This window comes from Pan paniscus, chromosome 19 (assembly GCF_029289425.2).
Source record: "Pan paniscus chromosome 19, NHGRI_mPanPan1-v2.0_pri, whole genome shotgun sequence".
Taxonomy (NCBI): Eukaryota; Metazoa; Chordata; class Mammalia; order Primates; family Hominidae; genus Pan; species Pan paniscus.
The window spans coordinates 27,177,015-27,200,479 of NC_073268.2; the positions used below are offsets into that span (position 1 = coordinate 27,177,015).

A 23,465-nucleotide genomic window follows, 5' to 3' on the forward strand; every position below is an offset into this window, starting at 1 on the left:
CTTTTGGGAGGATATTTTATTGGACAGAAAGCCCCCAAAAGTCCTATATATTTAAGACAGCAGTATCATATGTAGGTTAAAAACAATGAAACTTTGCAAAGAGGCATTAGTAAAAACTGCAAGTAAAGCTTGGACAATTAAATATTTTTAGATACATAATTTTAAACTATCATCTATCATGTTTTTTTCCTTAATTTGTAATACATGTTAAATGGTGCAAGGCTTATATGATTTAGAGTATTGATTTGATACATTTTAGTTTTTGTATAATTTACTCTTTAGAACATAGTTAACGTACAAGAGTTGCTTAAAAACCAAATGTTTTATTCTGAATCGGAGGCAGGGGGGACCAAGTATTTTAATTGTATTGGTGACTTTTTTTAGTGTCTCCAGCCAGTGCTCTTTATAAAAAACCATGACTCAGTGTGATTTTGCCATCTTCTCCATGGACCACTATATACATTAATGTTTCTTACCTTCTAGGTGTGGGAGTATTTCCCTCACAGGATCCTGCTCAGCCCAGAATGCCTCCTTGGATTTACAATGAGAGTTTGGTTCCAGGTAAAAAAGCTTCTTTACCCAGGATTCCCATCTGGATATTTTGGTTTAAATATTGTAAATGTAGTTGTAAATATTTACTGTTGTACTTACAAAATATGCAGGAGGAGTTGTCACTTTTCTTTTTTTCTGAAAGAGTACAGAAATTAAATAAATGTCGTGTTTCATAAGAGTGCCTCATATATGGAATAACTATATAAATAGAGGAGAATAGTTTTGTTTTAATGTTTTATCAACCATCATACTTTTATTTCTAAAAGCTCTCAGATTTATTATGCTTTAATGGACATTATCAAATATTTACTTCAGCAATTAATAACTTATCAAGAATTTTACTAAAATATTTAATGTAATTTTCTGAATTCTTAGTTTATATTTTTAAAAATATTCTTTCTATGACTTGTCATGTAATACTATATGAAATAAAAGACCATGTGGGATCTTTTTTTTCACATTGGAAGATGTGAAGGATAGTGTTTACTCTTTTTTTTTTTTTTTTTTTGAGACAAGGTCTTACTGTCACCCAGGCTGGAGTTCAGTGGCAGGATCTTGGCTCACTGCAGCCTTGACCTCCCCAGGCTCAGGCAATCCTCCCACCTCAGCCTCTCAAGTAGCTGGGACTACAGGCGCATGCCACTACACCCAGCTAATTTTTGTATTTTTTTGTAGAGACGGGGTCTTGTCATGTTGCTCAGGCTGGTCTCAAACTCCTGGGCTCAAGTGATCTGCCTGCCTTGGTCTCCCAAAGTGCTGGGATTACAGGTGTGAGCCACTGCACCTGACCTACTTTTTATTTACATGTATTTTTACTGCTGAGCCAAGAAGAAAAAAAAAAGAAAAGAAAATCCTTAAAGTGCATTTTCTTCTTTAAACAAAAAAAAATTTATTTTTAATTTTTGTAGCTACATAATTGTATATTTCTATGGAGTACATGAGATACTTTGATACAGACATACAATGTGTAATAATCACATCAGGGTAGATAAGGTATCCATTACCTCAAGCATGTATTACTTCTTTGTGTTATGAACATTCCAATTATACTCTGTAAGTTATTTTAAGTGTACAATAAATTATTGTTGACTGTAGCTACCTTGTAGTACTATCAAATACTAGATCTTATTCCTCCTATGCAACTATATTTTTATGCCCACTAACCATCCCCATTATTCCTCCCGCCACTACCCTTCTCAGCCTCTGGAAACCATCATTCTATTCTCTGTCTCCATGAGTTCAGTTGTTTTAATTTTTAGCTTCCACAAATGAATGAGAATATATGAAATTTGTCTTTCTATGCCTGGCTTATTTCACTTAATATAGTGTCCTCCAGTTCCAACCATGTTGTTGGAAATGACAGGATCTCAATTTTTTTTATGGCTGAATTGTGCTCCATTGTGTATATGTACCACATTTTCTTTATCCATTCGTCTGTCAATGGACACTTAGGTTGCTTTTGAATCTTGGCTTATAAATTAGTACAGCCACTATGGAGAAACCTTTATACTGTTCTCCATAGTGGCTATACTAATTTACATTCCTACCAACAGTGTACTTGGGTTCCCTTTTCTCCACATCCTCACCAGCATTCGTTATTGCCTGTCTTTTGGATAAAAGCCATTTTAAGTGGGGTGAGATGATATCTCATTGTAGTTTTGATTGACATTTCTCTGATGATCAGTGATGTTGAGCCTCTTTTCATAAACTTGTTTGCCGTTTGCATGTCTTCTTTTGAGAAATGCCTGTTCAGTTGTCTTGCCCATTTTAAAATCAGATTATTAGCTTTTTTTCTATTGAGTTGTTTGAGCTTCTTATATATTTTGGTTATTAATCCCTTGTGAGATGGATAGTTTGCAGATATTTTCTCCCGTTCTGTGGGTTGTCCATTTTGTTGATTGTTTCCTTTGCAGTGCAAAAGCTTTTTAACTTGATGTGATCCCATTTGTCCATTTTTGCTTTGATTGCCTTTACTTTTGGGTTATTACTCAAGACATCTTTGCCCAGACGAATGTCCTGGAGAGTTTCCCCAAGTTTTCTTTTAGTAGTTTCATAGTTTCTGGTCTTAGATTTAAATCTTTAATTCATTTCTATTTGATTTTTTTATTTGGTGTGGGATGGGGTCTAGTTTTATTCTTCTGCATATGGAGATCCAGTTTTTCCAGCACCGTTTATTGAAGAGACCCTCCCCAATGTATGTTCTTGGCACCTTTCTGAAAAATGAGTTCACTGTGGATGTGTGGATTTATTTCTGGGTTCTCTATTCTGTTCCATTGGTCTCTGTGTCTGTTTTTGTGTTATTACTATGCTGTTTTGGTTACTATAGCTTTGTAGTGTAATTTGAAGTCAGGTAATATACAGTAATGTACTGTAATTCCTCCAGTTTTGTTCTTTTTGCTCAGAATGGCTTTGGCTATTCTGGGTCCTTTGTGGTACCATATAAATTTTAGGATTATGTTTTCTGTTTCTGTGAAGAATGTAATTGGTATTGATAGGGATTGCATTGAATCTGTACTACCCATTGCTTTGGGTACTATGGACATTTTAACAACATTGATCCTTCCAAAACATGAACATGGAATATTTCTCTATTTTTTTTATGTCCCCTTCAATTTATTGCATTAATGTTTTATAGTTTTCATTCAAATGCATTTTCTGATACTACTCATAATGACAAAAGGCTGTTACCAAAATAGTATGTACAATTCAACTGTACTTTAAAATAATGGCTTTTCTTCCAAATGCCTGTTAGACAGTTTGCATCTTTTCTTCTCTGTCCTCAAGCCAAACAAACGAAATCTAGATCTTGGTATATTTTGGAGTTTTATCCATTTTCTGCCAGTTTGTATTACTTTACTTTCTCCCTCTTCCTTCCAAACATACATGCACGTATACTTTCTAGTCAAAATATGGTTTTTTTTGTTTGTTTGTTTGTTTTTGAGAGGGAACCAGTCTGTCACCCAGGCTGGAGTGCAGTGGTGCAATCTTGGCTCACTGCAACCTCTGCCTCCTGGGTTCAAGCAGTTCTCCTGCCTCAGCCTCCTGAGTAGCTGGGGCTACAGGCGTGCACCACCACGCCTGGCTAATTTTTTTCATTTTTAGTAGAGACAGGATTTCACCATATTGGCTAGGCTGGTCTCGAACTCCTGACCTTGTGACCCACCCACCTCAGCATCCCAAAGCACTGGGATTACAGGCGTGAGCCACCACATCTGGCCAAAAATATGTGTTCTTATGGAGAGCCCACTAACCTGTAATCCATACTTATAATCCCAGATGTAAAATTTTTGTTTTAAACAGTTTCTCTGTCCCCCTTAGCCCTACTAACTTTCATTTCCCTAACTAAGCTTGCTACATTTAGTAAATAACCATACAGGATGCCCAGTTAAATTTGAATTTCAGGTAAACAGCAAATAATTTTTTAGTATAAGTATATCCCATGCAATATTGGCATTCTTTGTTTTAGCCCTGTATCTAACAACATTTCCCACTTGGTCCTTTGGAAAACCCATGTTATTGTCAAAAACTCACCAACTGTACCCCCCTTTTTAAGACACTTGTTCTGCTTCCTCACCTTAACAGAAACTGGGTCTTTCCTTAAAGGCTGTATTTCCGTAGCACCTTCTCCAATGGTGTTTTCTCTCACAGCCTCTAATTTACTGGAGAAGAGTGATGTTGGTATAATTCTTACTTCCCGTTGCTCTTTTCAAACTGTTCCCACCATCATTACTCTACAGCTTCTCTTGTAAAGTCCAAAGCATGCTGTCTTGTTACAATCTTCTACTGAATTATAAGACTTTGTCTTACCTCTAGCCCTAAATTTTATCTTTAGTACCAAACTTCAGACTCTTAATTGTCTGCTGGACATTTCCACTTGAATATCTTAAATTTTTTTTTCTTTTTTTTTTTGAAACGGAGTCTCACTGTTGCCCAGTCTGGAGTGCAGAGTGCAGAGTCGCGATCTTGGCTCACTGCAACCTTTGTCTCGGGGTTCAAGTGATTCTCCTGCCTCAGCCTCCTGAGTAGCTGGGCTTACAGGCACATGCCACCACGTGTGGCTAACTTTTGTATTTTTAGTAGAGATGGGGTTTCACTATGTTGGCCAGGCTGGTCTTGAACTCCTGACCTCAGATGATCTGCTGGCCTTGGCCTCCCAAGTGCTGAGATTACAGACGTGAGCCACCATGCCCAGCTGCACTTGAATATGTTTAAAGCAATTTAAACCCTGACATGGCTTCGGTTCTATTAAAGCAGTTTTATTGAAGATTATTCTTGTATACCAACAATGGCACCCCCAAAAATAAATCACTTGGAATGTGTTTCCATTTGTAATCTGGTCTTTCCTTTAATAGATGCCTATAAGAAAATCTTAGAAACCACAATGACTCCAACTGGAATAGATACTGCCAAACTGTATCCCATTCTGATGTCATCTGGGCTTCCCAGGGAAACTCTTGGACAGATATGGGCCTTAGCTAATCGAACTACACCTGGCAAACTTACAAAAGAAGAACTTTATACCGTTCTAGCCATGATAGCGGTAACACAGGTAAACAATATTTCTTAAGTTAGATCAAATAACTTTATTAATATAAATTGCAAGGATATGAAATCTTTTTTACTACATTGTGTAACTCCTTGTACATTAAAATTTAGATCATTTTCAGGATATAGTCCTTCAAAAATGTAGAGTTTATAAGATGTGCATAATAGCAAGTTATTCCTTTGTTTAAAGACTTTTTGTTTTGGTTTGTTTTTGAGACTGAGTCTCATTCTGTTGCCCAGGCTGGAGTGCAGTGGCGCGATCTCAGCTCACTGCAGCTTCCGCCTCCCGGGTTCAAGTGATTCTCGTGCCTCAGCCTCCCAAGTAGCTGGGATTACAGGCACCCACCACCATGCCCGGCTACTTTTTGTATTTTTAGTAGAGATGGGGTTTTACCATGTTGGCCAGGCTGGTCTCGAACTCCTGACCTCAAGTGATCCACCTGTCTCGGCCTCCCAAAGTGCTGGGATTACAGGCATGAGCCACCACGCCTGGCCTAAAGACTTTTAATATTAACATTCTCTGAACTTGAAAGTTAGTCAGTAATAGGTGAAATTACTCTGTGTTTTGAAATTCTTCTCTAAAATTTCATAGATACAGATAAAGTATTCTCAGTCTGGTATAAATTTTTCTTTTATTGCAAAGTCATTTTAAATGATTTGATCATATAGAATTAACCAAACTTGTCAGAAAGTGAAAATGTCAGAACTGATATGTGTTGGCCATTTCTTTCTTATTAGGTTTGCATTGACCTTGTAACTTTTTTTCTTAAATCAAATTCATGAGTTTTGAGAGTTGGAGTGGAAACATGCAAAGGCTACAGATTTTTTTACCTTTCGGTCTCTGCCAGATTTCGACCGTATGTGGTTTACAATCCTCTAATCCATTTTCTTTCTATCATTTGTAGAGGGGCGTTCCTGCAATGAGTCCTGATGCTTTAAACCAGTTCCCAGCAGCTCCTATTCCAACTTTAAGTGGCTTTTCTATGACTCTGCCTACGCCGGTGAGTCAGCCAACTGTGATACCTTCAGGCCCTGCGGGCTCCATGCCCCTCAGCCTTGGACAGCCAGTCATGGGCATTAACCTTGTTGGACCAGTGGGTGGAGCTGCAGCCCAGGCTTCTAGTGGTTTCATACCAACCTACCCTGCAAATCAGGTAAATGGCGAAGCTGTGCATATTTCAGATAATCACTGAAAGTGAATCTGGGCACCATTTTTTCCAGGGATACATAGAGTAGGTTACTGGATTATGGTGAGCACATTTAAATGCTTAGGTTGTATCTTTCAGGAAAACTGCTAAACCTGAAATTAAAATACTTTAGTTTTTCACTTCTCAGATTAGCAAAAATGTTTTAAATATATAATATTTAATGTCATTGAAAAAGTAGGGTAAAAGTGACTAATACACTCTAGGCTTATTGGTGCAGCCTTGTTGAAAGGCAGACTTGGCAATAGCAATCAAAATTCTACATGTTGAGCTGGGCATGGTAGTGTGTACCTGTAGTCCCAGCTACCCTGGAGGCTGAGGCAGGAGGATCACTTGATCCCAGGAGTTCAAGTCTGCAGTGAGCTATGATTATGATCACACCATTGCACTCCTGCTTGGCAACAGAAGGAGACTGAGTTTAAAAAAAAAAAAAAAAAAGCCTCAGCATGTCTATATCTTCTATCCTAGTAGTCACATTATTAGAAATCTATCCCAAGAATAGTAACTTGAATTAGCAAAGATATACAAGAATTTTTGTTGTAACATTGTTTGTTAGAGTAAAAAGTAGAAATAGCTAAATATCCAACAGGAGGAGAAAGGTTAAATAAATTTCAATTCATTCACACAGTGGTAATCATTAAACTGAATGAGATAGATCTACATTTACTGCATGGAAATGTGTCTTTGTTATATAGTTAAAGTATAGAGCAATATAGTGTAATCTCATTTGTCTTTAAAACAAATGAGCTGTTAACAGTACTTCTGGAGTGTGGGATTAGGAGTCAGTGTCCACTCTTTGTACATGTATGTGATTGGTTATGATGAGCTTGTGTCACTTAATTTGCAAACATGCATGATATAGCTGTATGTCTTTTTTTTTTTTTTTTGTAGCATTTTGACCTTTCCTTTTTAATTTTTTTTTTTTTTCGAGACAGAGTCTTGCTGTGTTGCCCAGGCTGGAGTGCAGTGGCACGGTCGTGGCTCACTGCAACCTCTGCCTCCCAGGTTCAAGCCATTCTCCTGCCTCAGCCTGCCAAGTAGCTGGGATTACAGGTGCCCGCCACCACACCCGGCTAGATATATCTTTTAAAGATGGTAGGCGCTCAGTAACCCAATGAATATCATTCAGCTATTTTACAAATGTATAGATTAGCTTTTTTTTTTTTTTTTTTTTCAGCCAGAGTCTTGCTCTGTCGCCCAGACTGCAGTGCAGTGGCACGATCTCGGCTCACTGCAACTTCCGCCTCCTGGGTTCAAGTGATTCTCTGGCCTCAGCCACCCACGTAGCTGGGACTACAGGCACATGCCACCATGCGCAGCTAATTTTTGTATTTTTAGTGGAGATGGCGTTTCGCCATGTTAGCCAGACTGGTCTCGAACTTCTGACCTCAGGAGATCTGTCCGCCTCGATCTCCCAAAGTGCTGGGATTATAGGCGTGAGCCACTGCTCCCAGCCTAAATTAGCTATTTAAACCAGTCTTTTACCATTTGTACCAGAGAGTATTTAAAAATACAAAACAGGATTCCTGCCGTAAGCACTTGAGTTAATGTATCTAAACTGAGAAATTTTAAAGGCAGTCTTTGAGATTGACTTTTGATTTGTTGTGTATTTATTTTGTCAGTCAGTGCTATTTATTTAAATAACCTTTATAAACCTAGGTAGTAAAGCCAGAAGAAGACGACTTCCAGGATTTTCAAGATGCTTCTAAGTCAGGATCCCTTGATGACTCGTTCAGTGATTTCCAAGAGTTGCCTGCTTCTTCAAAAACAAGTAACTCCCAGCATGGAAACAGGTAGAAAAGAGTTTCATATGTTTAACATTGCATTTAACCATTAAGAAAGAGGCATCCATAATAGGAAGGCTAGGTGTGAGAAATTTAAAAATTAAGACTCCTTACTCTACTACTTTCTGTGTTTATTCCCTCTGTATTAATACTTTTACTTTTCAAACTTCTCTCCCCTTTGTCCACCTTAAACTTCAGCTCCTACTGTTTCCTGTAAGTACACACCTGCCTGCCAATATTCTTTTTTACCTGTGCCAAACCTTTATTATAGCTAAGAGCACCTGTGCAGTGATGACTTCGTGTTCCTGTATTAAAGCAAGGTCTTCAACTGTTAAAAAGTTTTTTAGGCAGGAGCACATAATTGCACATTTTTGTAATGTTATGTATTGTTGCTTTTCCACAGAATCATAATTCAGAACTCTAATCATATTCATTCACATTTCTTGTATATTTGACATTAGTGTCTTTTAAGCCTTCAGATTTCTGTTGTTTGCATAGACAGCTGCATAAATATTTCTCTAAGGTTTTACACGCCACCTTAACCTTCAGGTACAGTAACTGATTCAGTATGTTGTCAGCATTTTTAATTTTTTTTTGAGATGGAGTCTTGCTCTGTCGCCCAGGCTGGAGGGCAGTGGTGTGATCTCGGCTCACTGCAACCTCCACCTCCCAAGTTTTCCTGCCTCAGTCTCCTTAGTAGCTGGGATTACAGGTGTCCACCACCATGCCCAGCTAATTTTTTGTATTTTTAGTAGAGATGGGGTTTCACCATTTCACCATGTTGGCCAGGCTGGTCTCAAACTCCTGACCTCAAGTGAGTCTCTCTACTTGACCTCCTAAAGTGCTAGGATTACAGGCGTGAGCCACCATGCCCAGACAGCATATTAAAAAAAGTATTTAGATATTTCTGCAAAGTGGAACACATCAGACACCAGAGTAAGCGATATGAATTCCTTTGGTTTTATTTTTCGAATTTGTTATTGTCAGAATACATATTCCATGTCTCCTCTGTTCCTGTTTATGCAGTTTCGCTCATCTCTTCCCCTTTAGCCAATTGATTATCTCTTAGTCAGCACTTTGCTGCATACACACTGTAACAAGAACTAAGGGATAGGCATTATAGAGAATTACAAATTAGGAAAAGAGATTATTCTCCTGATTTTAAAAATATATTAAATGCATGTACATAACATATAGAAGAAACATATAAGGAATGTGACCATAGAGTGCTGGTATTTCCAGGACTGCTGCACCAACACAAGTTAAACCTTCTAGATGCATAAATTGTATTTCTACTCCAGATCTCTTCCTTCGAACAAAATTTATATGTACTACTGCTATCTAAGCATCCCTATCTGAATGACTCAAGGCATCTCAAATTCACTGCATGAAATTACCTTTATTGTTTTCCTACTCAAAGCCAAATAAAAATGTGTTAAATCGTTATTCCCTTCCTTGGTGAATGATGTCACCATATTCAGTCACCAAATTAAAAGCATGCTATTTACTTTGGCGCTGTCATCTCTCCTTTACCACCATTAACTCTGTCAGCTCTGTGTGACAGTGTGTGATCTTAACTCCTGCCCACTCTCAACTCTTGATATTCCCCATGACTTACACTCCAGCCTTGCCAGCATGACTCCAAACTGACCATGTTCTTCCAAGTTTTATCCATTCTGTTTGCTTCAGTCTGAAATACCCTTACCTGATCTCCCTATAGTTATAGTTCCATTTCAGAAATCAGCTAAATATAGGAAGTTTTTCCTAACCAATTCCCACCTCCTTTGCTACTGCTGTAGTACCTGATGAATATCTGTGCCCTAATTGTAATTGCTGGTTTACCTGACTGTTTCCCTTTCTAGGCTGTAAGCATCTGAAGACAATTATTCATGTTTATATATGTAGTGCTTGGCCCCATCATATGTAATTAATAAAGATCTGTTGGATGACTATATTATAGTATGTGGGTTATAAACCTAATTTATCAAATGGGTGGTTTATTTCTCTGAGCAAAACTGTTTGTAGATGAAATTAAAATTTGGGGGTAGAAAGTTTTAAGATGGTAGCCAGACCTGAGATATATGGGATATTAGCAATTTTGTGTGGCATTATCTCCATGTAATAGTTTACTTTCATATATGATACTTTGCAGCTATTCCTCTTACATACAGCTCTGACTTGACTACTTCCATACTTTCCTTGAATGAAACTATTTTTTTTTTTTTTTTAAGACGGAGTCTTGCTCTGTCTCCAGGCTAAAGTGCAGTTGCGCGATCTCGGCTCACTGCAACTTCTGCCTCCCAGGTTCAAGTGATTCTCCTGCCTCAGCCTCCCTAGTAGCTGGGACTACAGGCACGCGCCACTACACCCAGCTAATTTTTGTATTTTTAGTAGAGACGGGGTTTTACCATATTGTCCAGGCTGGTCTTGAACTCCTGACCTCAGGTGATCTGCCTGCCTCGGCCTTCCGAAGTGCCTGAATTACAGGCGTGAGCCACCATGCCCAGCTGAATGAAACTATTTTGGTTTTATCTAGAATTCATACTCATTATTCATTTATTCATCCAGCAAACATTTATTTAGCATTTGCTATATGCCAGACACTGGGATAGGCATGAGAAATACAGAAGCAAAAACCACAGTTCCTGCTCTAAAGACACTTAGTTTTATCTGGTATTTAAATTATCTGATAACGTTCTCTTAGGATTAGTCCTTAAATGTACATATAAAATGTATTCCCTAGTTTATGATAATCTGTACTCCATATTGTTTTAAAAAGAGATTTGTTAAATCATGGTGTGAATAGCTAAGCCTAGGAAAGACCATTTTGGACAGAAAATGGGCATTACTTGTTAGAGAAGATGAAAAGGCAAGTAAGGTTTTAGGAGTAGACCGGGATGGAGAACATTGTTAGTCTGTGAGAAAATAACATTAGTTAAGGATGGCACCAGTTGTGGGATGGCTTATGACTTATGACATACTCTATTTTAAAGCATTTTAGGAGTAAGAAGTGGCACAATGAAAGTGATTATTGCTACTGTGTATAGAATAAATTCAGTTGCCATGGTAATCCTGCTGTGAGATGATGAGAATTACTCAGGGTTTAGAGTTATAGACACTGAACAGTTTATATCTGAGAAATTGGTTAGACTCGGTGTTAAACTAGATAGTCAAAGGAGAGATGGCAGTTGAGCCCGCACATAAGACCTGAAGGGCCTCTGGAAGGCAGCAACATCATCCAGTCATTCATTCAGAAAATACTATGTGCCAGGCACTCGGGAGCCTAATCAACAAAGCAGATATGCGACATTGATCATAGAAAAGTTAACAAGGGGGCCAGGGTTGGCCAGGCACAGTGGCTCACACCTGTAATCCCAGCACTTTGGGAGGCCGAGGCAGACATCATCTGAGGTCAGGAGTTTGAGACCAGTCTGGCCAACATGGTGAAACCCCGTCTCTACAAAAAAAAATACAAAAATTACCCAGGCCTGGTGGTGTGTGCCTGTAATCCCAGCTACTTGGGAGGCTGAGGCAGGAGAATTGCTGAACTTGGCAGGTGGAGTTTGCAGTGAGCCAAGATCACGCCACTGCACTCCTGCCTGGGAGACAGAGTAAGAATTTGTCTTAAAAAAAAAAAAAAAAAAAGCTGGCGGGGAAGGCTGGGTGCAGTGGGTCTTGCCTGTAAACCTAGCACTTTGGGAGGCCAAGGCGGGCAGATCACTTGAGCCCAGGATTTCACTTGATCCTGGACAACCTGTGGAAACGCCATCTCTACATAAAATGCAAAAATTAGCTGTGCATGGTGGTGCATGCCTGTAGTACCAGCTGTCCCAGCTACTTGGGATGCTGAGGCAGGAGAATCACTTGAACCTAGGAGGTCGAAACTGCAGTGTGCTATGATCATGCCGCTGCACTCCAGCCTGGGCAACAGAGCAAGACACTGTCTCAAAAAAATAAATAAATAAAAGTTCACAAAGGGCTAACATATAGGACTTTGGGGTTGGTTAGTTTATTCTGCTGAGATCAAAATATTTCTTTTTAAATGTATATATTTAGCAGGGTAAGCAACTAAATAAAGCTATCTACCACAGTCATATGGAGTGATTGTAAAACACTAATAGATTCACTAGAGAAAATGTAAAATACTTTTTTGTGGCCGAATTTTTTAAGTCTTACCTTTTAGTAGAATACAGGTTCTTAAGTGTAAAATCATATATGCCTTTCTCACTTGAGTATTTTCATTAGTGTGAAAGTGTAGAAATACCGTCTTCATGTTTGGAACGGTTGATGACTACTATGTAACTGGCATAAACACTTTCATGGTGATTACAGTGGTATTTTAAAATAATAACTTCAGAGAAAGAACTGGAATGAAATATTCATTTGCAGTATGCATAAAATTACAGTCTTGAGTCATAACTTTTTTTGAATGGAATTTTGTTGACTTTAATCAGCAAGCAGTAGTTCATTACCCTAAAGATTCTGTTGTTGTTTTTTTTCCAATTCTGTGAATATAATTTTAAAATTAATAATCAATTAAGTGTAACATTTAGTAGAAAGATTTTTACCATTGAGCCTTAAAAGACCGTAGCTAAAGCTGGAGGGTCATGAAGAATAAAGAAATCATTCAACTTTGGGTTTTTTTTTTTCCCTAAGATGTTAATTTCCCTTATTCCCATGTAACATTCTGTACAGTGAACTGTACTTTAATTACTTATGGAACTTTTAAAAAAGTCCACTTACAATGTATAGATGATGACTTATTTCATTTGTCAAGATCAGTTATGTAGCAGCTGTTTGGTGGTGACGTGAAATCATAATATTTGATGGCATTAAGCCCTAAAGGACTGTGTACCCCATTAGCATGCAGCTACCACAGCCTAGTTTTTACCTTGCTTGTAAGCCACTGATAAGGAGGTTTAAATGACTGTGGAAAGATTTTTGCTCCAGGGCGAAGAACTCAATAGAAATCCATTTGTATAACTTGTGCATGGTATTGAATGACACAAACTAGTGGTGGAATGTAGTCATTCATATGTAAAGGTGGTTCTTCCAGGGAGCTGCCTGGGTCTGATAAGAGAAGAAGAAGAAGAAGAAGAAAAAAAAGTAATGCTTTTATAGTATATGTTTAAGCCTTCTAAGAATTACCTACACAGATGCTACTCATTACGCTATTTTTCCATCCAGCACGAAATATGTCCACAGGCAAAAGTATCTTTATCTAATTTTGAAGTGATTGTTGTTTTGTTACAAAGATAGCTTCTAGAACCGCCGATGTGATCTTTGTAAAAATGCAAATTGTATTAACTCTATGGCAGCTTATCAGATGTATGCACTTCTGCCAGTAGGCAATGCAGTACAATCAGAAGAAAAACAATTTACATTTTGGCTTGAACAGCATTTCATAAATAGATTTTTATCTTAACTGTTCTACCTCTGCACTCTGAACCCATTGAAGTTAATAATTTATATTAAGGTTAACATGATTTATTTTAAAATATTGAATATACATATGTGGAACAGTTCACTTTTGCAGTTTTATGGACCTTAAGTTAAAATTGCAGGAAGTCATCATTCTTTAATAATCTACTTCCAACGCCATTCCAGTTGTTATTACGGCTTAAAGAGATGCTTAGACAGTCAGCATGGATCTGACCCCTCTTCATTTAATCAAGAAAAAGATGATTGTTTGGGTAATGTTTTTTGTTTTGTTTTGTTTTTTGAAAAAGGACATGGTTTTTTTTTTTTATTTGTGGTATATATGTATACTATATAGTTTCTAACTTTTAAAGCAGAGAGCCATGAGTTTTAATGAAATACCTGTTTGCCATTTTAATTCTAACTTCCTTTTAGATGATAAAGGAAGGATTCAATGTCATCAAAATATGTTTATTTTTTCCTTCAGTGCCCCTTCTTTGTTGATGCCACTTCCTGGAACTAAAGCATTGCCTTCAATGGACAAATACGCTGTGTTTAAAGGAATTGCAGCTGACAAGTCCTCTGAAAATACTGTTCCACCTGGAGGTAAAAAGTTGGTAAATTCATAAACTTGTGAATGCTGAATTGCATACTATTTAAATTGTATGAATCTTTAAGTGGTGCTCTTCTGTGCTAAATCTGTAAGATGCCTGTATACCACATGTTAATAGTGTTTGGTTAAACCAATCTGCCTCACTGCCTGGAGCTGTGATTTCAAGATTCCTAACCTTAACTGAGCTTCTGTCCTTTCTGTCATAGATCCTGGTGATAAATATAGTGCTTTCAGAGAACTTGAACAGACAGCAGAGAATAAACCTTTAGGTAAGTTTTTGAGTCCTCAAAAGGATAAATTATTTCCATTTTTAATAAAAAAGGGGTTTTCGATGGTTCTTTCAGTGGCATTCCCTTTATTTTAGTGTGTGTGTGTCTGTGTGTTTAGGAGAAAAAAACTGAATGGATAAAACAATATGGTATAGTAGTGATGTTTATAATAGATACTCAAACTATAAGTATTCTAATTCAAAAAACCTTAATAATAGCAACCGTGTTTAGGCTGGGTGCAGTGGCTCACGCCTGTAATCCCGGCAGTTTGGAAGGCCGAGGAGGGTGGATCACCTGAGGTCAGGAGTTTGAGACCAGCCTGGCCAACACGGCAAAACCCCGTCTTTACTAAAAATATGAAAATTAGCCGGGTGTGATGGTGCGCACCTGTAGTCCCCGGGTACTCGGGAGGCTGAGGCAAGAGAATCGCTTGAACCCAGGAGGCAGAGGTTGCAGTGAGCCGAGATTGTGCCACTGCACTCCAGTCTGGGCGACAGAGCAAGACTCCATCTCAAAAAAAAAAAAAAAAGCTATTGTTTTTAAAAAATATCATGATAGGGTCGGGCACAGTAGCTCACACCTGTATTCCCAGCACTTTGGGAGGCCGATGTGGGCGGATCACCTGAGGTCAGGAGTTCCAGACCAGCCTGGCCAACATGGTAAAACCCCATCGCTGCTAAAAATACAAAAAAGTTAGCCAGGCATGGTAGCACATGCCTGTAGTCCCAGCTGCTCAGGAGGTTGAGGCACAAGAATCGCTTGAACTCAGGGAGGCAGAGGTTGCAGTGAACCAAGATCATGCCACTGCACTCCAGCCTGGGCAACACAGCAAGATTCCATCTCAAAAAAAAAAAAATGATAGGTGCTGAATGGGGGATTATCTAGTAGAAGGGGGATAAGATTACTTCTTATGGTTCTGGAGATTACAAGGAGGTAAATGTGCTTCAGCTATTGAGAATTATTTATTTTCTAAAATTTAGGGCATACCAGGCACAGTGGCTCATGCCTGTAATTCCAGCACTTTGGGAGGCCAGAGTGGGAGGATGGCTTGAGCCCAGGAGTTTGAGACCAGCCTGGGCAACATAGTGAGACCTTGTCTCTACAAAAAATGAAAATAAATAAATAAAAAATAAGCCAGATATGGTGGTGCACACCTGTGGCCCCAGCTATTCCAGAGGCTGAGGTGGGAGGATTGCTTGAGCCTGGGAGGTCGAGGCTGCAATGAGCCATGATTGTGCCACTGTACCCCAGCCTGGTCACAGTAAAAATAAAATAAAATTCAGGGCAAATTCCAAATCAGTGTAGTTTCCTCTGAAGATAGGACATTCCCTTTCACGGGAAGCTTGCATGACAAGTTAAATTCCCTTGTCAAATGAGAGCCATGGTTACTCTGATTTATTACACTGCTCAACAATGTACTGCTAACACTCAAACTACACTGCTTGAAGTATTAGCAGTACAGCAATCTGCGGACTGTAAAGGCAGCAACTAGTCTTTTTTTTTTTGAAACAGAGTTTTATTCTTGTCAACCAGGCTAGAGTGCAATGGCATGATCTTGGCTCACTGCAGCCTCCACCTCTTGGGTTCAAGCGATTCTTCTTTCTCAGACTCTCAAGTAGCTGGGGTTACAGGTACCTGCCACCATGCCTGACTAATTTTCATATTTTTAGTAGAAACGGGGTTTCACCATGTTGGCCAGGCTGGTCTGAAACTCCTGACCTCAGGTGATCTGCCCGCCTCGGCCTCCCACAGTGCTGGGATTACAGGCGTGAGCCACCACACTTGGCCAGTCTTTTTCTTTTCAAGATTTTTTTTTCTATTGTTGTTGTGGTACTTGGTACCATTATTATTTGTTTTTTTTAGCCTTTCACTCATGATCTAGAAAGAAAATATTCTAGAATAACATTATTAAAAATGACTTGATTAAGGCATAGTCACTGGTACATATCATAAAGCAGGTACAAGATACATTCACAGAGTTGTATTACAGTACTGTCTTACATCTATAATACTAGAGCGTACAATTAAAAAGGCATTATATAAGATTTGATTCTACTCTTCCAGCAGAGAGCCCAAAGGATGGTAGGACACAGCTCTCATACAGAAATATACCTTCTTAGCTAGGATTTTCCTTCATTAGTAGCATGGTTATAGGTACTCACTTTTCTTCATGAACATCAGCTAAAAGTAATTTAAAAACAAACCAATGAAACATTGGATTCCTACAAAGATGACCAAGTGGGAGTAAGCAGGACTCAACCAAACTCGTATTTTACCAAATCCTTCATGTTAGAATGGTGAGAGCTCTGTGAAGGAAAGGGAATGGCAAGTAGCAGTTCAAAGCTCGGGCCACAACCAAGACACAAGATCATTTCAAACAGAAGCAGTAACCAAACAATGCTCACTTAGTATGTTCAAGGATACAGACGTCAAGACGCCAGTATTCAATCATCTGCGCACTAATCCAGTAAGAATGAGTGATCAGTTACTATACTTTGCTTGTGTTAAACTCAATCACCACTTTACAAGATTTTCAAGATTGGCTATAATTTAATGAGAAAGATGAAGAGAGAGGGATTTATGTGCCCATGTGGTTACCATCTCTGATAGTAAGACTTAGAGTACAAGGGAATATAAAATGATCATTTGGGAGTCATATATGTAAAAACTGAAAGTTATGTTTGTGGTTAAATCCTACTGTAAACATGATGGGTAGGGTTTAGATAACCCATAGGTCAAATTATGTTCTGCAAAGCTTAACTATGCATGCTATGAAATGTGTATACTCTAATGAGAATTTCCTTCTGGGGACAATACCACATTCTATCTTTACATTTTGAATGCTCAAACTTGGGACATCCTTCAGCAATCTTTTATTTCTACCCTTCTGCTAGGGGTGGGGGAGAGAAGGTAGGTAGGTATGGTAGAAACTGTATTGCTTAATCATCTTTAAAGAAGGAAAGCCCACCTCATATAAGAATATTCAGCCCCTTATAACTGTTAGGTTCTAGAAGTATTTTCTTGTGTTTTATCCAAGCTTTTAGAATGTAATAGCCATTTCTTCCTCAGTGCCTGTATCAGATACACAGTGGGAGTAACAGAGATAAACCTGAGGGGATCTTTTGACTTGTTAGGTTTTTATTTACACCTAGCAATGCTTTCATCAACACTTGGGCCAAGACAAGTTTGGAGTAAAGAGCACATGGTTTAACATGAGGATTCTTGTGTAATATGGTATTAATGACCATAATGTGTATTCCCATAATAGACAATAGGAAAAGACAGTGGTGTCACCAAAATGTAAGCAGTACCTTAGTCCTGCCTTTTCAATACTTTTTTTTTTTTTTTGAGAGAGAGTGTATTGCTCTGTCATCCAGCCTGGAGTGCAGTGGCGCAGTCATAGCTCACAGCAGCTTCCAACTCCTGGACTCAAGCAGCCTCAGCCTCCGTCCCAAGTGGCTGGTACTATAGATGTGCATCACCACAGTGGGGTCTTGTTGTGTTGCCCAGGCTAGTCTTGAACTCCTGGCCTCAAGCAATCTTTCCAGCTCAGCCTCCCAAAATGCTGGGATTACAAGTGTGAGCCACCATGGCCAGCCACATTTCAGTACTTTTTAAACAAAGTTCCAGATTGTTGTTATTTTCATTTACTTGCTTTCATTCCTATCTTAACTTTAATTCTAAGGTTTTCCAAGTAGAGTTGCCAACTTTGTTCATTTTAGGAGAATAGATTTTATTTTCCTAAATGTTGTGATGTATTTTTTATACTCAAAAAATACGTTGGCTTGACTTCGTCAAAGTACGTTAGTATCTTAGAATTTATGAAGAATCTTATAGTATTGTGTTGTTCAGAGCTGTGGGTTTCTTAGGTTACTGAATGACAGAGTTTAATAATATTTCCTTTTTTCCATCTCCAGAGTTTAAGCCATAAATTAAAGTAAATGAGGAAATGTTCTGTATAAAGAAATGACACATTTTTATTGAAATTTTAGCAAAAAAGTGGTCTCTTTTGAGATTTTTTGGAGTCTAAAAAGTGACGGAGAGGGAAACTTACAAGTATGTAGACATTAACCAAAAATCTAACCATGAAATAATATGCTTAATATGCCTTCTGATAGACAAGCTTCCATTGACTGTGACTAATTTATTTGCCAACAAATTCCCTTTGTAAACTCACCCGCTTTTATTTCCTTTTAGCCCTTTCACCCAGCTTACATTTCCAATGGAAAAGTTTACAATTCATCAGTAAGTGTAGTTTGCTGTGGTGATTAAAACAAACAAACAAACAAAGCAATACTTGTCAATTTCACAGATATTTCAAAGCAACACATTAAAAATTTAGGCTGTGATAAAAATGGCTGCTTATCACCTCTACATTTTCAGAAATAATACAAGTATAATCAGTGATACTACTAATCTAAATTTCTAGGGTGATTTTTAAAAGTTTTACATCTTCTGTCAGTTTGTGAAATTGACTTGAGTTTTACTAGTGGTATGTCTTACAAATATAAATTACAGGAAATCTGAATGCTGTTCCTCTCTTATTAGATGAATTCCTTGGTGTTGATGAATTATGCTGGTGAATTGGTTAACTATCTCAGGTTAGGAGGAAAAATCAGCTTGTATTGTTTTTGGTGCTTTTTTTTTTCATCTGCTATATCCAAGTATATATCTTGTTACAAGCACAGTGTATTTTATTTTTTAAATTTATTTTTATTTTTATTTTATTTATTTATTTATTTTGATACGGAGTTTTGCTCTTGTTGCCCAGGCTGGAGTGCAATGGCGCAATCTCGGCTCACTGCAACCTCTGTCTCCAGGGTTCAAGTGATTCTCCTGCCTCAGCCTCCCAAGTAGCTAGGATTACAGGCACGTGCCACCACACCCAGCTAATTTTTTGTATTTTTAGTAGAGATGGGGTTTCACTATGTTGGCCAGGCTGGTCTCAAACTCCAGACCTCAGGTGACCCACCCGCCTTGGCCTCCCAAAGTGCAGGGATTACAGTTGTGAGCCACCGTGCCTGGCCCAAGCACAGTATATTTTAAGCCTGCATTATTTTATATGCCAATTTAAGAATTGGATTTTGGTTCTCAATACATTTTTATTATTGATATGCTCTTATATGTCATTTTTAGGGGAAAATGTAATTTTTAAAAATGGGTGAGGAAATTAAAGCTTATATTTTAATTTACTTAATTTTAATCTCCAGAAATGGCAGTCATTTTTTAAAATAATAAATGATGTTGGTTGGTATAGCTATATTTATTTGTTTTTTTATTTTTATTTTTGAGACAGAATCTCTCTCTGTCCCCCAGGCTGGAGTGCAGCGGTGGGATCTTGGCTCACTGCAACCTCCGCCTCCCAGGTTCAAACAATTCTTGTGCCTCAGCCTCCCGAGTAGCTGGGATTACAGGCATGTGCCTCCATGCCCAACTAATTTTTCTGTATTTTAAGTAGAGATGGGGTTTCTCCATGTTGGCCAGGCTTGTCTTGAACTCCTCCTGGCCTCAAGTGATACACCCTCCTAGGTCTTCCAAAGTGCTGGGATTACAGGTGTGAGCCACTGTGTTCGGCCTTGGCATAACTATATTTACATTTGGTTTATCTCTGGTTTTTATTACCTGGTATAGCCTAGTGGATTTTATGGTAGACCTTCAGATGCTGTTAAAAAACTGAGATCATCTGTATCCTGATGCTGTACCTGAGTGATGATAACATTACTATGATAATAAAGAATATAGAAACCTTTTAAGAATCACAGGCCTTGGGCCGGGTGCTGTAGCTCATGCCTGTAATCCCAGCACTTTGGGAGGCCGAGGCAGGTGGATCACCCGAGGTCAGGAGTTCAAAACCAGCCTACACGACGTGGTGAAACCCCGTCTCTACTAAAAATACAAAAATTAGCCGGGCTTGGTGGCAGGTGCCTGTAATCCCAGCTACTTGGGAGGCTGAGGCAGGAGAATCGCTTGAACCCGGGAGGTGGAGGTTGCAGTGAGCTGAGATCGCACCATTGTACTCCAGCCTGGGCGACAATAATGAAACTCTGTCTCAAAAAAAAAAAAAGAATCATAGGCCTAAATTTTTATCAATGTCTTAACTGAGTCTGTTTAATTATTTATGAGAAGTACATAAGTACCCACTCTATTTAACCAGAATATAAAAATAAACAATTCTGAGACACATGTTTCTCAGGATCTCTTGAGAGCTGTGTCATGGGCAAAAGAAATTTTATTTAAAAAATAAATAAATAAATAAACAATTCCGTCAGTTACCCCATCCTCAGAGTAGCATAATGTAAACTAAAGTCTAAGTCATACCCTCCAAAACTTTATATAATAGAGTTGGTATTTATTCAAATCCTTTTGAATTTTAATAAATAAAAATAAGTGCTCATTGATAGAGTGAGACAGCTGATTTCTAGAAAAGCTCAAGTGCTCAAGGACTTTTTTTCTGTGAGATTCAGCTTATTAGAGACTATGGGGAGGAGCTGCTTTACCATGTGCCTCACCTAGAATGCTTTGCAAATAAATAGATACCTTTTCAAAAATTTTCATCAAAGTTCCCTTCAAATTAATGCCTTCATTTACTTGAGCAAGACCACATAGTATCTAATGTTATTCTTAAAGTGCCTGGCTGAACCAAGTGTTGTACATCCTGAATATTAGATGTAGGATTTTTCATAATACTTTATTGGTACCTCTGTTTTTTTAATGGGTAACATGTTTATCTTTAAAGGGCCACTGTTTTAATATGCCTCTCTTCAAGAACCTCTAGCCCTATTTCTTATTGTATTGTCTGCTTGGCTGGCTAGCTGTGGGAACAAAAAGTCTTGAGAGGAGTACTTTTAGCCAGTTGTAGGATCTAGAGCTAAGAGAGATCCCACACTAAAAGCATGAGCAAATGAAAATGGTACCGTCAGGTACTTTCAGTTCGATTTCTATTTATTTCAGTATCACTAGACTTCAGTGTGGAAATAAATGTGTAGTTCGATAGGGTTTAAAGTATGTAAACATTATTAAGTAATGTCAAGTCAGTGGAGAAAAGTCAGTAAAATTATGCTTGCAGTTTAATATACTGTGTATTATATGGTTTTCAGTTCAGCATTCCCATTTGTTTGGTGGTATTTTTTCTTTCAGGAGAAAGCTTTGCAGAATTCAGATCTGCAGGAACTGATGATGGTTTCACCGATTTTAAAACAGCCGATAGTGTATCACCACTAGAGCCACCAACAAAAGACAAAACTTTTCCACCATCCTTCCCCTCAGGAACTATACAACAGAAACAACAAACACAAGTGAAAAACCCTCTGAACTTAGCAGACCTAGATATGTTTTCCTCAGTTAATTGCAGCAGCGAGAAACCATTGTCTTTTTCAGCTGCGTTTAGCACATCAAAATCAGTTTCTACACCACAGTCAACAGGTTCTGCTGCTACTACGACAGCATTGGCAGCAACAAAAACTTCTAGTTTGGCTGATGATTTTGGAGAATTCAGCCTTTTTGGGGAATATTCTGGTCTAGCACCTGTTGGGGAGCAGGATGACTTTGCAGATTTTATGGCTTTCAGTAATAGCTCTATTTCATCTGAGCAAAAGCCGGATGACAAATATGATGCCCTTAAAGAGGAAGCCAGTCCTGTTCCTCTAACCAGCAATGTGGGCAGCACAGTGAAGGGTGGACAAAACTCGACTGCTGCGTCTACCAAGTACGATGTCTTCAGACAACTTTCTCTGGAAGGGTCTGGACTAGGTGTTGAAGACCTAAAAGATAACACTCCTTCAGGAAAAAGTGATGATGATTTTGCTGACTTCCACTCCAGTAAATTTTCTTCCATAAACTCGGACAAATCCCTGGGAGAGAAAGCAGTGGCTTTCAGACACACCAAAGAAGACTCTGCATCAGTGAAGTCCTTAGATCTCCCTTCCATTGGTGGCAGCAGTGTTGGCAAGGAGGACTCTGAAGATGCACTCTCTGTTCAGTTTGACATGAAATTGGCTGATGTGGGAGGAGATCTTAAGCATGTCATGTCTGATAGCTCTTTGGATTTACCAACAGTTAGTGGCCAGCATCCTCCTGCTGCAGGTGAGGAATTGGTGAGATTGCTCTGGTGATGGTGTTGTAGATTTCAAAGATGATTCTGCGGGTGTTGATTTACATGAGTAAGGCTCTGGCCCTTTAGCTTTATGAATCTCTAATAATCAACCTCTTTATTGCCAGTCTCCTTAAAGCAGTGTTAAATTTGATTCTATGGATACTTGATATGGATACTATGGCTACTGTGGAACTTAGATTGGGTAGCTAAGATATTTTTATTTTTGAAATCTAGCACCAGCTTGGTGTTAGAGGCACATAAAAAGTCACTGCTAAGTGAACCTCACATTGCCAGAAATTTGATAAAAGACTTTTGCAGTGCCGGCAGTGTTCCTTCATTTCTGTGAGTAAAATCAGTGTTTCCCTCTCCTTTTTTCTTCTCTTGGGTATACACAGCAACTGCCAGTATAGTATTCTGTTTGATTTACAGAAATTAACTCTTGTTAGGTCAAGAAAGTAAAAATTTCTAACCACTTGTAGTGCAGTTTGCCACATCCTTTTAAGAGAAGAAGAGGGAAAGAGTTTATATATGAATGTTCTGTATGTCAGGGCCTGGCAAAGAGGAGGGTGTGTGTTGTCAGTGGAATCCAGGAGCTGTTTTCAGTGTTAACTCTATTACTGGAAATATTAAGTTGTAACAAATCTGTAGATGCTAGGATAGGGTAACTGCTAACTTTCTGATAAAATGTTTGAAAACATCTTATTAGGGAGCCCTCTTTAAATTCTGTGTAGATTTACATGTGGCAATTTACTCTCTAGTTCAACTTCTGTCATAAAAACTAGATTCCCAAGTGTCCTGGTTTTTCTTTTGTTTTGTTTTTTGATATGTATATAGAAAGATAAACCTATTTTGTGGCCTTTTAATAATGAGAAATATCTCAGTATCACTGTATTATTCTAGAAAATGTATTATGCATATGAAGGATTTGGTTTTGTCTAACTAGGGGGGACACGTGAGACACTTCCAAGTTTACAGATTCAGGCAGAA

General features: G+C 38.4%; 1 protein-coding gene across 37 annotated transcripts in view; it reads left to right on the top strand.

Moving 5' to 3' along the window:
• The window catches only part of SYNRG (synergin gamma), a 93,044-nt gene that overhangs the window by 32,409 nt on the left and 37,170 nt on the right, over positions 1-23,465 (top strand). For all 37 annotated transcript variants that reach the window (XM_034942023.3, XM_055100978.2, XM_034942021.3 and 34 more), the window contains 7 exons: positions 484-561; positions 4,905-5,101; positions 6,003-6,251; positions 7,962-8,095; positions 13,992-14,110; positions 14,324-14,386; positions 21,524-22,468. In XM_034942023.3, coding sequence (XP_034797914.3) covers positions 484-561; positions 4,905-5,101; positions 6,003-6,251; positions 7,962-8,095; positions 13,992-14,110; positions 14,324-14,386; positions 21,524-22,468 — 1,785 coding nt within the window. The remainder of the gene's footprint in view (positions 1-483; positions 562-4,904; positions 5,102-6,002; positions 6,252-7,961; positions 8,096-13,991; positions 14,111-14,323; positions 14,387-21,523; positions 22,469-23,465) is intronic.